Source organism: Entelurus aequoreus, linkage group LG03 (assembly GCF_033978785.1).
Source record: "Entelurus aequoreus isolate RoL-2023_Sb linkage group LG03, RoL_Eaeq_v1.1, whole genome shotgun sequence".
Taxonomy (NCBI): Eukaryota; Metazoa; Chordata; class Actinopteri; order Syngnathiformes; family Syngnathidae; genus Entelurus; species Entelurus aequoreus.
In genome coordinates this window covers 66,591,920-66,613,761 of record NC_084733.1, presented here as the reverse complement: position 1 = coordinate 66,613,761, position 21,842 = coordinate 66,591,920, and the positions used below count along the sequence as shown (strand labels likewise).

The 21,842-nt window shown below is 34.6% G+C and overlaps 1 protein-coding gene across 5 annotated transcripts in view; it reads right to left on the bottom strand.

Moving 5' to 3' along the window:
• Window positions 1-7,061: 7,061 nt before the first annotated feature.
• Window positions 7,062-21,842, bottom strand: part of mipol1 (mirror-image polydactyly 1) — a 123,261-nt gene continuing 108,480 nt past the window's right edge. For 2 of the 5 annotated variants that reach the window (XM_062042516.1, XM_062042515.1), the window contains 3 exons: window positions 16,213-16,286; window positions 15,688-15,846; window positions 7,062-7,253 (listed from right to left, as the gene is read on the bottom strand). In XM_062042516.1, coding sequence (XP_061898500.1) covers window positions 7,187-7,253; window positions 15,688-15,846; window positions 16,213-16,286 — 300 coding nt within the window. In that variant the 3' untranslated portion in view covers window positions 7,062-7,186. The remainder of the gene's footprint in view (window positions 7,254-15,687; window positions 15,847-16,212; window positions 16,287-21,842) is intronic. The other 3 variants (XM_062042514.1, XM_062042517.1, XM_062042518.1) reach the window with 2 other exon arrangements.

The following is a 21,842-nucleotide window of genomic DNA, read 5'->3' as shown; positions in this document are numbered from 1 at the left end:
TGAACAACTAAGTAGACGGTCATGTCCAACTAAGTAGAAAGTCGTGAACAACTAAGTATACGGTCGTGAACAACTAAGTAGACGGTCGTGTCCAACTAAGTAGACGGTCGTGTCCAGCTAAGTAGACGGTCATGAACAACTTAGTAGACGGTCGGGAACAACTAAGTAGATGGTCGTGAACAACTAAGTAGACAGTCGTGAACAACCAAGTAGACGGTCGTGAACAACTAAGTAGACGGTCATGTCCAACTAAGTTGACGGTCGTGAACAACTAAGTAGACGGTTGTGTCCAACTAAGTAGATGGTCGTGAACAACTAAGTGCACGGTCATGTCCAACTAAGACGGTCGTGTCCAACTGAGTAGAAAGTCGTGAACAACTAAGTAGACGGTCGTGAACAACCAAGTAGACGGTCGTGTCCAGCTAAGTAGAAAGTCGTGAACAACTAAGTAGACGGTCGTGAACAACTAAGTACACGGTCATGTCCAACTAAGTAGACGGTCGTGAACAACTAAGTACACGGTCATGTCCAACTAAGTAGACGGTCGGGAACAACTAAGTAGACGGTTGTGTCCAACTAAGTAGACGTTTGTGAACAACTAAGTAGACGGCCATATCCAACTAAGTATACGGTCATGAACAACTAAGTAAACGGTCATGTTCAACTAAGACGGTCTTGAACAACTAAGTAGACGGTCGTGAACAACTAAGTAGACGGTCGTGTCCAATTAAGTAGACGGTCGTGAACAACTAAGTAGACAGGTGTGTCCAACTAAGTGGACGGTCGTGAAAAACAAAGTAGACGGTCGTGTCCAACAAAGTAGACGGTCATGAACAACTAAGTAGACGGTCATGAACAACTTAGTAGACGGTCGGGAACAACTAAGTAGATGGTCGTGAACAACTAAGTAGACAGTCAAGAACAACTAAGTAGACGGTCGTGAACAACTAAGTAGACGGTCATGTCCAACTAAGTTCACGGTCGTGAACAACTAAGTAGACGGTTGTGTCCAACTAAGTAAACGGTCGTGAACAACTAAGTACTGTCCAACTAAGTAGACGGCCGTTTCCAACTGAGTAGACGGTCGTGTCCAAATAAGTTGACAGTTGTGTTCAACTAAGTAGACGTTCATGTCCAACTAAGTACGTAGCTGGTCATGTCAAACTTAGTAGACGGTCATGAACAACTAAGTAGAAAGTCGTGTCCAACTTAGTAGACAGTCGTGAACAACTAAGTAAACGGTCGTGAACAACTAAGTAGACGGCCGTATCCAACTAAGTAGACGGTCGTGAACAATTAAGTACACGGTCATGTCCAACTAAATGGTTGTGAACAACTAAGTAGACGTTCATGAACAACTAAGTAGATGGTCGTGAACAACTAAGTAGACGGTCCTGAACAACTAAGTAGACAGTTGTGAACAACTAAGTAGACGGTCATGAACAACTAAGTAGACGGTCGTGTCCAACTAAGTTGACGGTTGTGAACAACTAAGTAGACGGTCGTGTCCAACTAAGTAGATGGTCGTGAACGACTAAGTACTGTCATTACCACTAAGATGGTCATGAACAACGAAGTAGACAGTCGTGAACAACTAAGTAGACGGTCATGAAAAACTAAGTAGTGTCCAACTAAGTAGACGGCTGTGTCCAACTAAGTAGATGGTCATGTCCAACTAAGACGGTTGTGAACAACGAAGTAGACAGTCGTGAACAACTAAGCAGACGGTCGTGTCCAACTAAGTCGACGGTTGTGTTCAACTAAGTAGACGGTCATGTCCAACTAAGTAGACGGTCATGAACATTTATGTAGATGGTCGTGAACAACTAAGTAGACGGTCGTGAACAATTAAGTAGACGATCAAGAACAACTAAGTAGACGGCCGTGTCCAACTAAGTCGACGATTGTGTTCATCTAAGTAAACGGTTGTGTCCAACTAAGTAGACGGTCATGAACAACTAAGTAGACGGTCATGAACAACTAAGTAGACGTTCGTGAACAACTAAGTTGACGGCGGTTAACAACGAAGTAGACAGCCGTGAACAACTAACTAGACGGCCGTGTCCAACTAAGTCGACGATTGTGTTCAACTAAGTAGACGGTTGTGTCCAACTAAGTAGACGGTCATGAACAACTAAGTAGACGGTCATGAACAACTAAGTAGACGTTCGTGAACAACTAAGTAGACGTTCGTGAACAACTAAGTTGACGGCGGTTAACAACGAAGTAGACAGCCGTGAACAACTAACTAGACGGTTGTGTCCAACTAAGTGGACGGTCATGAACAACTAAGTTGATGGTCGTGAACAACTAATTAGACGGTCGTGAACAACTAAGTAGACGTTCGTGAACAACTAAGTAAACGGTCGTGAACAACTAAATTGACGGTCGTGAACAACTAATTAGACGGTCGTGAACAACTAAGTACATGGTCGTGAACAACTAAGTAGACGGTCGTGTCCAACTAAGTAGACGGTCGTGTCCAACTAAGTAGACGGTCGTGAACAACGAAGTAGACAGTCGTGAACAACTAAGTAGACGGTCGTGTCCAACTAAGTCGACGGTTGTGTTCAACTAAGTAGACGGTCATGTCCAACTAAGTAGACGGTCATGAACATTTATGTAGATGGTCGTGAACAACTAAGTAGACGGTCGTGAACAACTAAGTATACGATCAAGAACAACTAAGTAGACGGCCGTGTCCAACTAAGTCGACGATTGTGTTCATCTAAGTAAACAATTGTGTCCAACTAAGTAGACGGTCATGAACAACTAAGTAGACGGTCATGAACAACTAAGTAGACGTTCGTGAACAACTAAGTTGACGGCGGTTAACAACGAAGTAGACAGCCGTGAACAACTAACTAGACGGCCGTGTCCAACTAAGTCGACGATTGTGTTCAACTAAGTAGACGGTTGTGTCCAACTAAGTAGACGGTCATGAACAACTAAGTAGACGGTCATGAACAACTAAGTAGACGTTCGTGAACAACTAAGTAGACGTTCGTGAACAACTAAGTTGGCGGTTAACAACGAAGTAGACAGCCGTGAACAACTAACTAGACGGTTGTGTCCAACTAAGTGGACTGTCATGAACAACTAAGTTGATGGTCGTGAACAACTAATTAGACGGTCGTGAACAACTAAGTAGACGTTCGTGAACAACTAAGTAAACGGTCGTGAACAACTAAGTTGACGGTCGTGAACAACTAAGTTGACGGTCGTGAACAACTAATTAGACGGTCGTGAACAACTAATTAGACGGTCGTGAACAACTAAGTACATGGTCGTGAACAACTAAGTAGACGGTCGTGTCCAACTAAGTAGACGGTCGTGTCCAACTAAGTAGACGGTCGTGAACAACTAAGTAGACGGTCGTTAACAACTAAGTAGACGGTCATGTCCAACTAAGTAGGCGGTCGTGAACAACTAATTAGACGGTCGTAAACAACTAAGTAGACAGTCGTTAACAACTAACTAGACGGTAGTGCCCAACTAAGTAGACAATTGTGTCCAACTAAGTAGACGGTCATGAACAACTAAGTAGACGGTCGTGTCCAACTAAGTAGACGGTCATGAACAACTAAGTAGACGGTCGTGAACAACTAACTAGACGGTAGTGCCCAACTAAGTAGACGGTCTTGTCCAACTAAGTAGACGGTCATGAACAACTAAGTAGACGGTCATGAACAACTAAGTAGACGGTCGTGAACAACTAACTAGACGGTAGTGCCCAACTAAGTAGACGGTCTTGTCCAACTAAGTAGACGGTCATGAACAACTAAGTAGACGGTCATGAACAACTAAGTAGACGGTCGTGAACAACTAACTAGACGGTAGTGCCCAACTAAGTAGACGGTCTTGTCCAACTAAGTAGACGGTCATGAACAACTAAGTAGACGGTCGTGAACAACTAAGTAGAAGGTCGTGATCAAACGTCTTCTTCCTTCCCAACAAGCAGATTATCTGCAGGATTAAACCGAAGTGGACGCTGAGTGGTCTTCTGTTGCCATGGTAACCAAAATGCCGGGCGGGGTTTTCCAAAAGAGGAACTTTTGAACTTTTCTGTGCAGCAGGAAACATTTAACTTGTTTTTTTGTAAGCATGTTCCAACGGACATGGCAACATAGACGACATGAGAACATGAAGACATGAGGAGAGCACACAGCAACATAGACGACATGAGAACACGAAGACATGAGGAGAGCACATATCAACATGGACTACATGAGAACATGAAGACATGAGGAGAGCACACAGCAACATGGACCACATGACAACATGAAGACATGAGGAGAGCATATAGCAACATGGACAATATTAGAACATGAGAACTAACACATAGCAACAAGGACAACATGAGAACTAACACGTAGCGACAAGGACGACATGAGAACATGAGAACTAACACATAGCGACATGGACGACTTGAGAACATGAGAACTAGCACACAGCATACTTGCCAACCCCCCCGAATTTTCCTGGAGACTCCCGAATTTCAGTGCCTCTCCCGGGACAACCATTCTCCTGAATTTCTCCCGATTTCCAGCCGGACAACAATATTGGGGGCGTGCTTTAAAGGCACTGCCTTTAGCGTCCTCTCTCACCTGAAAAGGAGACTATTATATATGTCTCCGTTATCCCTAAGTTTAACCCATAACACGGTGGCCAAATGGATATAGTCACTCATGAACGGTCAGAGAAACACAAGACGGCGGCAACGCAGTATTATGGGCCACCTTGCTAAATGGAGACCCGAGGGTGTAACATATGCAGAGACAAAGATGGCTATGCTGATAGCTGCAAGCAACATTCCGTTCTCATTTGCGGATGTTTTCAACAAATCCGTGAAGGATATGTTCCCGGATTCAGAGATCGCTCGCCAGTACTCAAATGGCAGAACAAAAGCTACTCAAATAGTGAAAGGTAAGTGTTTTTTTTTTTTTAAGTAAGCAGCAAGTACAGTACAGTTAGTAGAACAACTGTGTTTTCATTACTGTGTACTGTACTATATATAAGAAATACTTTCATTTCAGTGAATTCTAGCTATAACCCCGGCCCCGCCAACCCCCCCAATCTCCCGAATTCGGAGGTCTCAAGGTTGGCAAGTATGGCACACAGCAACATGGACAACATAAGAAAATGAGAACTTGAGAACTGGCACATAACAACATGGACGGCATGAGAACTAGCACATAGCAAAATGGATGACATGAGAACATGAGGACATGAGGAGAGCACATAACAACATGAGGACATGAAGACATGAGGAGAGCACATAGCAACATGGATGAAATGAAAACATGAGAACTAGCACATAGCAACAGGGATGACATGAGAACATGAGAACTAGCACATTGTAACATGAACGACATTAAAACATGAGAACTAACACATAGCAACAGGGATGACATGAGAACTAGCACATAGCAACAGGGATGACATGAGAACATGAAAACTAGCACATAGCAACATGAACGACATTAAAACATGAGAACTAACACATAGCAACAGGGATGACATGAGAACATGAGAACTAGCACATTGCAACACGAACAACATTAAAACATGAGAACTAACACATAGCAACAGGGATGACATGAGAAGATGAGAACTAGCACATTGCAACATGAACGACATTAAAACATGAGAACTAGCACATAGCAACAGGGATGACATGAGAACATGAGAACTAGCACATTGCAACATGAACGACATTAAAACATGAGAACTAACACATAGCAACAGGGATGACATGAGAACATGAGAACTAGCACATTGCAACATGAACAACATTAAAACATGAGAACTAACACATAGCAACAGGGATGACATGAGAACTAGCACATAGCAACAGGGATGACATGAGAACATGAAAACAAGCACATAGCAACATGAACGACATTAAAACATGAGAACTAACACATAGCAACGGGGATGACATGAGAACATGAGAACTAGCACATTGCAACATGAACGACATTAAAACATGAGAACTAACACATAGCAACAGGGATGACATGAGAACATGAGAACTAGCACATTGCAACATGAACATTAAAACATGAGAACTAACACATAGCAACAGGGATGACATGAGAACATGAAAACTAGCACATAGCAACATGAACGACATTAAAACATGAGAACTAACACATAGCAACAGGGATGACATGAGAAGATGAAAACTAGCACATAGCAACATGAACGACATTAAAACATGAGAACTAACACATAGCAACGGGGATGACATGAGAACATGAGAACTAGCACATTGCAACATGAACAACATTAAAACATGAGAACTAACACATAGCAACGGGGATGACATGAGAACATGAAAATTAGCACATAGCAACATGAACGACATTAAAACATGAGAACTAACACATAGCAACGGGGATGACATGAGAACATGAGAACTAGCACATTGCAACATGAACGACATTAAAACATGAGAACTAACACATAGCAACAGGGATGACATGAGAACATGAGAACTAGCACATAGCAAAATGAACGACATTAAAACATGAGAACTAACACATAGCAACAGGGATGACATGAGAACATGAGAACTAGCACATTGCAACATGAACAATATTAAAACATGAGAACTAACACATAGCAACAGGGATGACATGAGAACTAGCACATTGCAACATGAACGACATTAAAACATGAGAACTAACACATAGCAACAGGGATGACATGAGAATATGAGAACTAGCACATTGCAACATGAACAACATTAAAACATGAGAACTAACACATAGCAACAAGGACACCATGAGAACTAGCACATAGCAACAAGGACGACATGAGAACATGAGAACTAGCACATAGCAACAAGGACGACATGAGAACATGAGAACTAGCACATAGTAACACGGATGAAATGAGAACATGAGAACTAGCACATAGCAACACGGACGAAATGAGAACATGAGAACTAGCACATAGCAACAAGGACGACATGAGAACCTGAGAACTAGCACATACTGTAATGTGGCAACATGGACGAGGATAAAAACTTGACGACAAGAATAAAATCAAGTTGACAGTTTTAATTTGAAGTTTTTAGGCAACAGGAAGTGATTCCAATATTTTGACAATAAAACAGTACATGTCACATGATCATTGAGACGATGTCATCCAAACAGGAAATACAAAAAACAAGAACCAGTCAGACGACAGCTCGCAGACTTCCTGTGCCAACTTTTTTCCTTAAAACTTCCACGAGACGCTCCAACCTGAAAGATAAATAGCAGTAATAACCATCTGTTGATCATATTGATGAGAATAAAATAAAGTATTAATTATTGATTAGAGGTGATAATAGATAAGAAAGAAAGTCATGATTATTGATTAGAAGTGATAAAATGTAAGAAAGAAAGTATTGATTATTGATTAGATGTGATAAAAGGTAGGAAAGAAAGTATTGATTATTGATTAGATGTGATAAAAAGTAAGAAAGAAAGTCACAATTATCGATCAGATGTAATAAAAGGTGGGAAAGAAAGTATTGATTATTGATTAGATATGATAAAAGGTAAGAAAGAAAGTCATGAGTATCGACTAGAGGTGATAAAGGGTAAGAAAGAAATAATTTATTTTAGAAGCGATAAAAAGTAAGTATGATTATTGACAAGAAGTGATAAAAGGTAAGAAAGAAAGTATTGATTATTGATTAGAAGCAATAAAAAGTAGGTATGAAATGATTGTTATTGATTATAAGTGATAAAAGGTAAGAAATAAAGTATTGATTATTGATTAGAAGTGATAAATGGTAAGAAAGTAATGATTATTAATTAGAAATGATACAAATTTAAGAAAGTAATGATTGTTGATTAAAAGTGATAAAGGTAAGAACAAAGTATAGATTATTAATGAGAAGTGATAAAGAGTAAGAAAGAAAGTAATGATCATTGATTAGAAGTGATTCAAAGTAAGCAGGAAAGTATTGATTATAAATTAGAAGTGATAAAAGGTAATAAATAAAGTATTGATTATAGAATAAAAGGGACAAAAGGTAAGAAAGAAAGTATTTATTATTGATAAGAATTGATAAAAGTTGAGAAAGAAAATAATAATTACTGATTAGAATTGATAAAAGGTCAAAAATAAAGTATTCATTATTGATTAGAAGTGATTAAAAGGTAAGAAAGTATATATTATTGATTAAAAGTGATCAAGGGTAAGAAAGAAAATAATTATTACTGATTAGAAGTGATAAAAGGTAAGAAAGAGTATTGTTTATTGCTAGAAGTGATTAAAAGGTAAGAAAGTATATATTGTTGATTAGAAGTGATCAAGGGTAAGAAAGAAAATAATTATTACTGATTAGAAGTGATAAAAGGTCAGAAAGAGTATTGGTTATTGCTAAAAGTGATAAAAGGTAAGAAATAGAGTATTGATTATTGATTAGAAGTGACAAAATGTAAGAAAGAAAGTATTGATTATTAGATTGAAATTATAAAAGTTAAGAAAGAAAGTATTGATTATTAATTAGAAGTGATAAAGAGAAGAAAAAAGTGAAGATTATTGATTAGAAGTGATAAAAGATAAGAAAAAAGTAATGATTATTGATTAGAAGTGATAAAAGGTGAGAAAGAAATAATGGATTAGAAGTGATAAAAGGTAAGAAAAAGTATTAATTGATTATAAGTGATAAAAGGTAAGACATGAAGTATTAATTATTGATTAGGTAAGAAAGGAAGTATTTAATATTTATTAGAAGTGATAAAAGGTAAGAAAAAGTATTGATTATTGATTAGAAGTGATAAAAGGCAAGAAAAAAGTATTGATTATTGATTAGAAGCGATAACGGGTTGGCAAAAAAGACATGATTATTGATTAGAAGTGAGAAAAGGTAAGAAATAAAGTCATGATTATTCATTAGAGGTGATAAAAGGTAAGAAAGAAAGAAAGAAAGAAAGAAAGAAAGAAAGAAAGAAAGAAAGAAAGAAAGAAAGAAAGAAAGAAAGTATTGATTATTAATTAGAAGTGATGAAAGGTAAGAAAGAAAGTATTGATTGATTAGAAATGATCAAAGGTAAGAAAGAAAGTATTGATTATTGATTAGAAGTGATAGAAGGTAAGAAAGAAAGTATTATTGATGAGAAGTGATAAAAGCTTAGAAATAATTGATCATTGATTAGAAGTGATAAAAGGTAAGAAAGAAAGCATTGAATATTGATTAGAAGTGATAAAGGGTAAGAAAGAAAGTAATAATTATTGATTAGAAGTGATAAAAAGTAAAAAAGAAAGTGTTAATTACTGATTAGAAGTGATCAAGGGTCAGAAAGAGTATTGATTATTGCTAGAAGTGATAAAAGGTAAGCAATAAAGTATTGTATATTGATTAGAAGTGACCAAATGTAAGACAGAAAGTATTGATTATTAGATTGAAATTATAAAAATTAAGAAAGAAAGTATTGATTATTAATTAGAAGTGATAAAGAGAAGAAAATAGTGTAGATTATTGATTAAGTGATAAAAGATCAGAAAGAAAGTAATGATTATTGATTAGAAGTGAAAAAAGGTGAGAAATAAATAATTGATTATTGATTAGAAGTGACAAAAGGTGAGAAATAAATAATTGATTATTGATTAGAAGTGATACAAGGTAAGAAAAAGTATTAATTGATTAGAAGTGATAAAAGGTAAGAAAGATCATATTAATTATTGAGTAGGTAAGCAAGAAAGTATTGAATATTTATTAGAAGTGATAAAAGGTCAGAAAAAAGTATTGCTTATTGATTAGAAGCGATAACGGGTTGGCAAAAAAGACATGATAATTGATTAGAAGTGATAAAAGGTAAGAAAGAAAGTCATGATTATTGTTTAGAGGTGATAAAAAGAAAGAAAAAAAGAAAGAAAGAAAGAAAGAAAGAAAGAAAGAAAGAAAGAAAGTACTGATTATTAAAAAGAAGTGATGAAAGGTAAGAAAAAAGTATTGATTGATTAGAAATGATAAAAGGTAAGAAAGAAAGTATTAATTATTGATTAGAAGTGATAAAAGGTAGGAAATAAAGTACTGATTATTGATGAGAAGTGATACAAGCTTAGAAATAATTGATTATTGATTAGAAGTGATAAAAAGGTAAGAAAGAAAGTATTGGTTATTGATTACAAATTATAAAAGGTAATAAAAGAAAGTATTGATTAGAATTGATAAAAGGTAAGAAATACAGTATTGATTATTGATTAAAAGTGATAAAAGGATAATCAAGAAAATATTGATTATTGATTAAAAGTGATAAAACGTAAGAAAGAAAGTATTGATTAAAGTGATAAAAGGTAAGAAAGTATTGATTATTGATTAGAAGTGATAAAAAGTAAGAAAGACAGTCATTATTATTTATAAAAGTGATAAAAGGTAAGAAAGAAAGTATTGAGTATTGATTAGAAGTGATAAAGGGTAAGAAAGAAAGTAATAATTATTGATTAGAAGTGATAAAAAGTCAGAAAGAAAGTATTGATTATTGATTAGAAGTGATAAAAGGAAAGAAAGAAAGTATTGATAATCGATGGGAAGTGATAAAAGCTAAGAAATAATTGAATATTGATTATAAGTGATAGAAGGTAAGAAATAAAGTATTAATTATTGATTAGAAGTGATAAAGTATAAGAAAGAAAGTATTGATATTTGATTACAAGTGATAAAAGGTAAGAAAGAAAGTAATGATTATTAATTAGAACTGATAAAAGGTAAGAAAGAAAGTATTAATTATTGATTAGAAGTGATACAGTGTAAGAAAGTATTGATTATTGATTAGAAGTGATAAAAGGTCAGAAAGAAAGTATTGAGTATTGATTAGAAGTGATAAAAGGTAAAAAAAGAAATTCATTATTGATTAGAAGTGATAAAAGGTAAGGAAGAAAGTATTGATTTTCGATGATAAGTGATAAAAGCTAAAAAATAATTGATTATTTATTAGAAGTGATAAAAGGTCAAAGAGAAAGTAATGATTATTAATTAGAAGTGATAAAAGGTAAGAAAGAAAGTATTGATTATTGATTAGAAGTCATACAGTGTAAGAAAGTATGGATTATTGATTAGAAGTGATAAAAGGTAAGAAATAATTTATTGTGTATTGATTAGAAGTGATAAAAGGTTTTAAAAAAATAATTATTGATTAGAAGTGATAAAAGGTAAGAAAGAAAGTATTGATTATTGATGAGAAGTGATAAATGCTAAGAAATAATTGATTATTTATTAGAAATGATAAAAGGTCAAAAATAAAGTAATGATTATTGATTAGAAGTAGGGTTGCAAAGGGGTGGAAAGTTTCCGGTAAACTTCCGGAAACTTTCCTGGAAATTTACCACGGGAAGTTAAGCTCGGGAAGTTTGGAAATATTGACCATTTTTTGATTATTCAAAGTTGGACACCGTCCATGGGAATTAATGGGAATATATGGGAATTAACTGGGAATTACAATAATTATATATTATTGGGCACTTGTCTGTATGCTGCTGCGTATTTGTGGCATTTTTGACGTCGCTCTTTGCACAGTCTTTGCAAATGTACACAGCCTTTCCGCCTACATTGGTTGGGGTGAAATGTCTCCACACATCAGATGGTGTACGTGGCATTATTGTGTTTGTATTTATTTATTCTTGTAAAACACTATTGCAATGCCACACACAGATATAAATAGTCAGCTAAACAATTGGATTAGTCTTTAAAAATATTTTACTGATGGACAAATGAATAGAAATAGGCTAGATGAATAAATGAACACTCAATCTGCATGTTAAATCAAACTATAACCTACATTCTTGTATGACAACAGAATGGCTAGCAGAACAGAAGGCAGAAAGAAAGTTTTGGTAAGTAAGAAAGTATTGATTGTTGATGAGAAGTGATAAAAGGTAAGAAAAAAGTATTGAATATTAATTGGAAATTATAAAAGGTAAAAAAAAAAAATTAATTAGAAGTCATAAAGGGTAAGAGAGTATTTTTTATTGATTAGAAGTGATAAAAGGTCATAAAGAATGTTTTGATTGTTGATTAGAAATGATCAAAAGTAAGAGATAAATTATTGATTATTGATTAAAAATGATAAAAGGTAAGAAAGTATTGATTATTGTTTATAAGTGATAAACGGTAATGCCTGGTTCACACCAACGGCGCTCGCCGCGCTTTAAAGCGGCGAGCAAAGCGCCGTCATTTTTGTCCATTTTTCCACGAATATCCTGATCTCTGAAGTAATGTTATGCTTTGATACGCTCTGATACGCTCTGATACGCTCTGATACGAATTAGTTGCCGCTTTGTTACCGTTACTCACGCTTTGATCCCGCTTTGATACGCTTGAAATCATGCTTTGATACGTTTTATTACGCTTTATTGAACTTTATTACGCTTTGATGCGATCCTGACGCTTTAAATCAGGCTCTGACATGATTATCAAGCTCTGTTGTGCATTGTTACAACAAAAATAAGAAAAAAATGTGAAAAACTCAGCATACTGTTTTCCACACATTTTTTATATTCATTTATTTTTTCAATTTCTCTTTTTTTTTCGTTATATTATGTTTTATATCTTCATTTCTTTTATTTTTGTCATCTTCATAAATATCTATCTTTCATTTCTTATGCTAGTTGAAAATAATAAAAGGCAATTATCCACTCATTTTTTATATTCATTTATTTTTTCAATTTCTCTTTTTTTTCCGTTATATTATGTTTTATATCTTCATTTCTTTTATTTTTGTCATCTTAATAAATATCTATCTTTCATTTCTTATGCTAGTTGAAAATAATAAAAGGCATTTCTTTTATAAAACGTAACATATTCTCTTTATTATTAACATTTTCATACAGAAAAATTATAGACAGTAATGTCAAACTGCAACATCTAACAGCAAACTCCAACACAAGTACAGAAACAATGATCATCGTATAAAAAAGGCAATGTTGCAAAAGAGAATGGATTTGTAATCCCGTGTTGGTTTTACATAAAAGTTTCAATGTCACTAGTCAATATCACAGTCACTTCCTATTTGTAGGGGTCCGCGCTTTGAACCAAGATCTGTTAAGCTTTCCTACGCTTTTAGTCAAGTTTTGCTGAGCTTTGTCACGCTTTTTCACGCTTTCATACGCTCTCTGCGCTTTATTCCATTCTTGACAGAGCGCAGAATTTTTTTAAACCGTTTAAAAAATTTTGGCAAACTTGCCGCATGTCCCACTTCACTACAAGCTTTCCCACGATCCATTAGGACCCTCACGCTTTAATCAGGCTCTGTTACGCTATAACGTCGCTTTGCATGCCGCTTTAAAGCGCCGTCAAAGCGCCGTTGGTGTGAACCTAGCATAAGAAAGAAAGTCATGATTATTTATAAAAGTGATAAAAGGTAAGAAAGAAAGAATTAAATATTGATTAGAAGTGATAAAGGGTCAGAAAGAAAGTAATAATTATTGATTAGAAGTGATAAAAAGTAAGAAAGAAAGTATTGCTTATTGATTAGAAGTGATAAAAGGTACGAAAGAGAGTATTGATTATTGATTAGAAGTGATAAAATGTCAGAAAGAAAGTATTGATAATTGATGGGAAGTGATAAAAGCTAAGAAATAATTGATTATTGATTAGAAGTGATACAAAGTAAGAAATAAAGTATACATTATTGATTAGAAGTGATAAAGGATAAGAAAGAAAGTATTGATAATTGATTAGAAGTGATACAAGGTAAGAAAGAAAGTCATGATTATTAGAAGTGATAAAAGGTAAGAAGGAAAGTATTGATTATTGATTAGAAGTGATACAAAGTAGTAAAGTATTAGTTATTTATTAAAAGTGATAAAAGGTAAGAAAGGAAGTATTGAGTATTGATTATAAGTGATAAACGGTAAAAATGAAAGTCATTATTGATTAGAAGTGATTAAAGATAAGAAAGAAAGTATTGATTATTGATGAGAAGTGGTAAAAGCTAAGAAATAATTGATTATTGATTAGAAGTGATAAAAGGTCAAAAAGAAAGTAATGATTATTGATTATAAGTGATAAAAGATAAGAAATAAAGTAATGATTATTGATTAGAAGTGATAAAAGGTAAGAAAGTAATTATTGATTAGAAGTGACAAAAGGTAAGAAAGAAAGTATTGATTATTAAGTAGAAGTAATAAAAGGTAAGAAAGAAAGTATTGATTATTGATTAGAAGTGATAAAGGATAAAAACAAAGTCATAATTATTGATTAGAAGTGACAAAAGGTGAGAAAGAAAGTAATGATTATTGATTAGAAGTGATAAAACATAAGAAAGTATTTATTATTAATTAGAAGTGATAAAAGGTAAGAAAGAAAGTATTGATTATTAACTAGAAGTAATAAAATGTAAGAAATAGTTGATTATTGATTAGAAGTGGTAACGGATAAGAATTAAATGATTGATTATTGATTAGAAGTGATAAAGGATAAATTATCATTACATCAATCTTTACATTCAATTGATGAGAAGTGATAAAAGGTTAAAAAAAAGAACTTATTGATTAGAAGTGATAAAAGGTAAGAAAGAAAGTATTGATTATTGATTAGAAGTGATAAAACGTCAGAAAGAAAGTTTTGAATATTGATTAGAAATGATAAATGGTAAGAAAGAAAGTATTGATTATTGATTAGAAGTTATAAAAGGGTAAAAAAAAGTATTGATTGATTAGAAGTGATACAAGGTAAGAAATAAAGTATTGATTATTAATAGGAAATAATAAAAGGTAAGAAATAGTCATTATTATTGATTAGAAGTGATAAAAGGTAAGACCAAAAGTATTGATTATTGATTATAAGAGATAAAAGGTGAGAAAGAGATTATAGATTAGAAGTGATAAAAAGTAAGAAATTATTGATTAGAAGTGATAGAAGGGAAGAAATAAATTATTGATTATTGCTTAGAAGTGATAAAAGGTAATACAGCAAGTATTGGTTATTGATTAGAAGTGATAAAAGGTGAGAAAGAGAGTATTGATTATTGATTAGAAGTGATAAACGGTAAAATTATTAATTATTGATTAGAAATGATAAAAGATAAGAAAGTATTGATTATTGATTAAATTGATAAAAGGTAAGAAATAGTGTATTGATTATTGACTAGAAGTGATAAAAGGTAAGAAAGAAAGTATTTATTATTAATTAGAAGCGATAAAAGGTAATAAAGACTTTCCAACATTTTCACTTTGAATAAGGGTTAGACAATATTTCATCAGCCCCATCCCCCACCGCCCCCACCCCATGAGCAAACACTCATTTCTATTCAGTCCTTTTACCCCCCCCCCCCCCCCCCCCCCCACACCGACCCCCCCGCTGGCAGGCAAATTAGGGAGAAAGCCGCGGGTTTGAGTCCGGGACGACTTAATCTGTTCTCATCTCATTTGCTCTCATGCCTTCATCTTGATGAGACAGGAAGTGCATGGTCACATGACCACGTCTGAGGAATATCAATAATGTCACACACCTTGTTTGTGCACCTCTCATTCTCATCTGACACACACACACACACACATTTGTGTAGTCACCATGTATACACACACACATTTGTGTAGTCACCATGTCTATACACACACACACAAACTCAATTGTGTAGTAACCATGTTTATACATACACATACGCGCGCGAGCTCACACACACACACACACATGCACGCACGCACGCACACACACACACACACACACACACACCACAATACCTGCACACTCTCTCGCTGGCCTCTCGCTCCGCCTCCTGGCAACGCACAAGCTCCGCCTCCAAGCTCTGCTTGTCCTTTGCTAGCTGCTGTAGCTGAGCCAGAAGGGGCGGAGCCTGCTGAGGGCCGTCAGATGGAGGAGTCTGGACAAGCTGCACGTCGCTGAAAGAATTCATGCTTGTTTTAGACTCCGCCCCCTCAGAGTTGACATCATGATGTATTTATTAAAACCATTCAGAAATAATGAATATATTAATAAATATACTTGTTAAAAATCATTCAGAAATTAATAAATGAATGAATATAATCCATCCATCCATCCATTTTCTACTGCTTAAAATCCTTTACAAATGAATAAATGTATGACTGAATCTCATATTTATTCAAAGTATTTACAAAATAATGAATGTAATCATGAATATGATATTGTTCAAAGTTTACAAATATGTGTACTTTTACAAAGTACTGTGTGTAACAGACAGGAGGAGGAGTCAGTTAAATGTCACATGATGATGATGACTGACTGACCTGGGATTGGTTTGGAGCACAGGCTCCGCCTCCAAAGCTGCATCTCGCTCTGACTGACCTTTGACCAGCTGCTTCTGATTGGATGAAAGTAAACGAGCATATTTAAGAGTTCATGCGCTAACACGTTAGCAAACAAACAATTTCCCGCTCGTTACGAAGAGATCTTGATCGTCATTAAATAATAACCCTCTCATTACATCAATCATAACATTCAATAATAACCCTCATTACATTCAATAATAACCCTCTCATTACATCAATCATTACATTCAATAATAACACTCATTATATTCAATAATAACCCTCTCATTACATTCAATAATAACCCTCTCATTACATCAATCATTACATTCAATAATAACCCTCTCATTACATCAATCATTACATTCAATAATAACTCTCTCATCACATGAATCATTACATTCAATAATAACCCTCTCATTACATTCAAATATAAACCTCTCATTATATTCAATAATAACCCTCTCATTACATCAATCACTACATTTAATAATAACACTCTCATTACATCAATCATTACATTCAATAATAACCCTCTCATTTCATCAATCATTACATTCAATAATAACCCTCTCATTACATCAATCATTACATTCAATAATAACCCTCTCATTACATTCAATAATAGCCTTCTCATTACATCAATCATTACATTCAATAATAACCCTCTCATTACATCAATCACTACATTCAATAATAACCCTCTCATTAAATCAATCATTACATTCAATAATAACCCTCTGATTACATTCAATAATAACCCTCTCATTATATCAATCATTACATTAAATAATAACCCTCTCATTACATCAATCATTACATTCAATAACCATCTCATTACATTCAATATGAACCCTCTCATTACATCAATCATGACGTTCAATAATAAGCCTCTCATTACATCAATCATTACATTCAATAATAACCCTCTCGTTACATTCCATAATAAGCATCTCATTACATCAATCATTACATTCAATAATAACCATCTCATTACATCAATCATTACATTCAATAATAACCCTCTCATTACATAAATCAATACATTCAATACTAACCCTCTTATTACATTCAATAATAACCCTCTCATTACATCAATCATTACATTCAATAATAACCCTCTCATTCCATCAATCATTACATTCAATAATGACCCTCTCATTACATCAATCATTACATGCAATACTAACCCTCTCATTACATTCAATAATAACCCTCTCATTACATCATTACATTCAATATTAACCCTCTCATTACATTCAATAATAACCCTCTCATTACATCTACCATTACACTCAATAATAACCCTCTCATTCCATCAATCATTACATTCAATATTAACCCTCTCATTACATTCAATAATAACCCTCTCATTACATCAATCATTATTCAATAATAACCCACTCATTGCATTAAATAATAACCCTCTCATTACATCAATCATTACATTCAATAATAACCCTCTCATTACATCCAATAATAACCCTCTCATTACATCAATCATTACATTCAATAACAACCCTCTCATTACATTCAATAATAACCTTCTCATTACATTACCTACTTAGTGGCCTAGTGGTTAGAGTGTCCGCCCTGAGATCAGTAGGTTGTGAGTTCAAACCCCGGCCGAGTCATACCAAAGACTATAAAAATGGGACCCATTACCTCCCTGCTTGGCACTCAGCATCAAGGGTTGGAATTGGGGGTTAAATCACCAAAAATGATTCCCGGGCGCGGCATCGCTGCTGCCTACTGCTCCCCACTGCTCACCTCACCTCCCAAGGGGTGAACAAGGGGATGGGTCAAATGCAGAGGACAAATTTCACCACACCTAGTGTGTGCGTGACAATCATTGGTACTTTAACTTTAATTTAACTTAATTAACATAATTACATCAATCATTACATTCAATAATAACCCTCTCATTACATCAATTATTACATTCAATAATAACCCTCTCATTACATCAATTATTACATTCAATAATAACCCTCTTATTAAATCAAACTTTACTCATAATCTGTTTATGCAATCAAAATTGCTCAAATTTGATGACCTTGTTAAATATAATACATGAATAATCTTATATAAAGCATTTAGCAAATTATTGCCGCCTAATCTACAACGTTTTTTTATAAGACGAGTGCAGGCTCATAACTTGAGAGGCTTTGGATATTTCTTATTGCCGAGAGCCATACTTGCCAACCCTCCCGAATTTGCCGAGAGACTCCCGAATTTCAGTGCCTCTCCTGAAAATCTCCCGGGACAACCATTCTCCCGAATTTCTCCCGATTTCCAGCCGGACAACAATATTGGGGGCGTGCCTTAAAGGCACTGCCTTTAGCGTCCTCTCTCACCTGAAAAGGAGACTATTTTATATGTCTCTGTTATCCATAGGTTTATCTATAACCCATAAAGTAGGCAGGCACGAAGCTATTTCTCAGCGTGTGTTTATACCAGCCGGCACGTTAATACACTGACACACAACATCCGGATTTGCTTCAAAACTACGGCAAGTTGTAATATCCAAAATTTCTAGCCGGACAAACAATATCGGGGGCGTGCCTTAAAGGCACTGCCTTTAGCGTCCTCTCACCTGAAAAGGAGACTATTATATATGTTTCCGTTATACATAAGTTTATCTATAACCCATAACACGGTGGCCGAATGGATATAGTCACTCATGAACGGTCAGAGAAGCACAAGGCGGCGGCAACGCAGTATTATGGGCCACCTTGCAAGCAACATCCCGTTCTCATTTGCGGATGTTTTCAACAAATCCGTGAAGGATATGTTCCCGGATTCAGAAATCGCTCGCCAGTACTCAAATGGCAGAACAAAAGCTACTCAAATAGTGAAAGGTACACTACCGTTCAAAAGTTTGGGGTCACATTGAAATGTCCTTATTTTTGAAGGAAAAGCACTGTACTTTTCAATAAGATAACGTTAAACTAGTCTTAACTTTAAAGAAATACACTCTATACATTGTTAATGTGGTTAATAACTATTCTAGCTGCAAATGTCTGGTTTTTGGTGCAATATCTACATAGGTGTATAGAGGCCCATTTCCAGCAACTATCACTCCAGTGTTCTAATGGTACAATGTGTTTGCTCATTGGCTCAGAAGGCTAATTGATGATTAGAAAACCCTTGTGCAATCATGTTCACACATCTGAAAACAGTTTAGCTCGTTACAGAAGCTACAAAACTGACCTTCCTTTGAGCAGATTGAGTTTCTGGAGCATCACATTTGTGGGGTCAATTAAACGCTCAAAAGGGCCAGAAAAAGAGAACTTTCATCTGAAACTCGACAGTCTAATCTTGTTCTTAGAAATGAAGGCTATTCCACAAAATTGTTTGGGTATACCCCAAACTTTTGAACGGTAGTGTAAGTGTTTTTTTGTTTTTTTTAAAGTAAACAACAAGTACAGTACAGTTAGTAGAACAACTGTGTTTTCATTACTGTTTACTGTACTATATATATATATATATATATATATATATATATATATATATATATATATATATATATATATATATATATATATATATATATATATATATATATATATATATAAGAAATACCTTCAGTGAATTCTAGCTATAAATATACTCCTCCCCCTTAACCCCGCCCACCCCCCAAATTTCCCGAATTCGGAGGTCTCAAGGTTGGCAAGTATGCCGAGAGCTCAAACCACTCGTAAACGTTTTTGTGTGTCTGTATGCGGAGTAAAAATATGGAACAAACTGGACTTACAAAACAAGCAATGCCAATCGATTTAAACTATTATACAAACATGGGGTCTGGTTCAAATATAGAGATGAGGGTCTTTAATTTGACCTGCTGTTGTACTCTGTCTCAAAGTGTTAACATGTGCTCAATGTTTCCTTACTATTATTGCTATGTTGTCTATTACCATTATTGCTATGTTGTCTATTACCATTGTTGGCTTTTTGTCTATTACCATTATATTTTTAATATTATATTATATTATATTCATTATTCCTACATTGTTGATACAAATTATTGTTACAGTTTAATAATTATTGTTACCTGTGGTAATGCCACTATGATACAACATCTGTATTATAATCCTTGAACAAAGTAACAGTGAAACTCATGTGAATAATCACTGAATGGAGAACTGGGGGTGGGATTAAATAAATTATCTTCTTCCCACTCCCTTTCAGGCAAAACTGGACAATCATGCATTACATACTATACATTACCTTTTGCACTAAATTAATTTATATTATTATGTGTTGTCAACTGTGTACTTTTTTATGTCATTGCCTGAATTAAAAAAATAAATGAAAAAACAAAAAAAATTACATTCAATAATAACCCTCTGATTACATTCAATAATAACCCTCTCATTATATCAATCATTACATTCAATAATAACCCTCTCGTTACATTCAATAATAACCCTCTCATTACATCAATCATTACATTCAATAATAACCCTCTCATTACATCAATCATTACATTCAATAATAACCCTCTCATTCCATCAATTATTACATTCAATAATGACCCTCTCATTACATAAATGTAAATGGTAAATGGGTTATACTTGTATAGCGCTTTTCTACCTTCAAGGTACTCAAAGTGCTTTGACACTATTTCCACATTCACCCATTCACACACACATTCACACACTGATGGCGGGAGCTGCCATGCAAGGCCCTAACCACGACCCATCAGGAGCAAGGGTGAAGTGTCTTGCTCAAGGACACAACGGACGTGACGAAGTTGGTAGAAGCTGGGTAATGAACCAGGAACCCTCAGGTTGCTGGCACGGCCACTCTCCCAACCGCGCCACGCCGTCCCCAATTGTACATCAATCATTACATTCAATACTAACCCTCTCATTACATCATTACATTCAATATTAACCCTCTCGTTACATTCAATAATAACCCTCTCATTACATCAACCATTACACTCAATAACAACCCTCTCATTCCATCAATCATTACATTCAATAATAACCCTCTCATTACATCATTACATTCAATATTAACCCTCTCGTTACATTCAATATTAACCCTCTCGTTACATTCAATAATAACCCTCTCATTACATCAACCATTACACTCAATAACAACCCTCTCATTAAATCAATCATTACATTCAATAATAACCCTCTCATTTTTTTCAATAATAACCCTCTCATTACATTAAATAATAACCCTCTCATTACACCAATCATTATTGAATAATAACCCTCTCATTACATTAAATAATAACCCTCTTATTACATCAATCATTACATTCAATAATAACCCTCTCATTATATTCAATAATAACCCTCTCATTACATCAATCATTACATTCAATAATGGCCCTCTCATTATATCAATCATTACATTCAATAATAACTCTCTCATTACATTCAATAATAACCCTCTCATTACATCAATCATTACATTCAATAATAACCCTCTCATTATTATCTCTTCAACTCCTACTTCCTTCTCCTCAACTCCTACTTCCTCTCTAATCTCCTACTTCCTCTCTCCTCAACTCCTACTTTCTCTCTCTTAAACTCCTACTTCCTCTCTCTTAAACTCCTACTTCCTCTTTTTTCAACTCCTACTTCTCC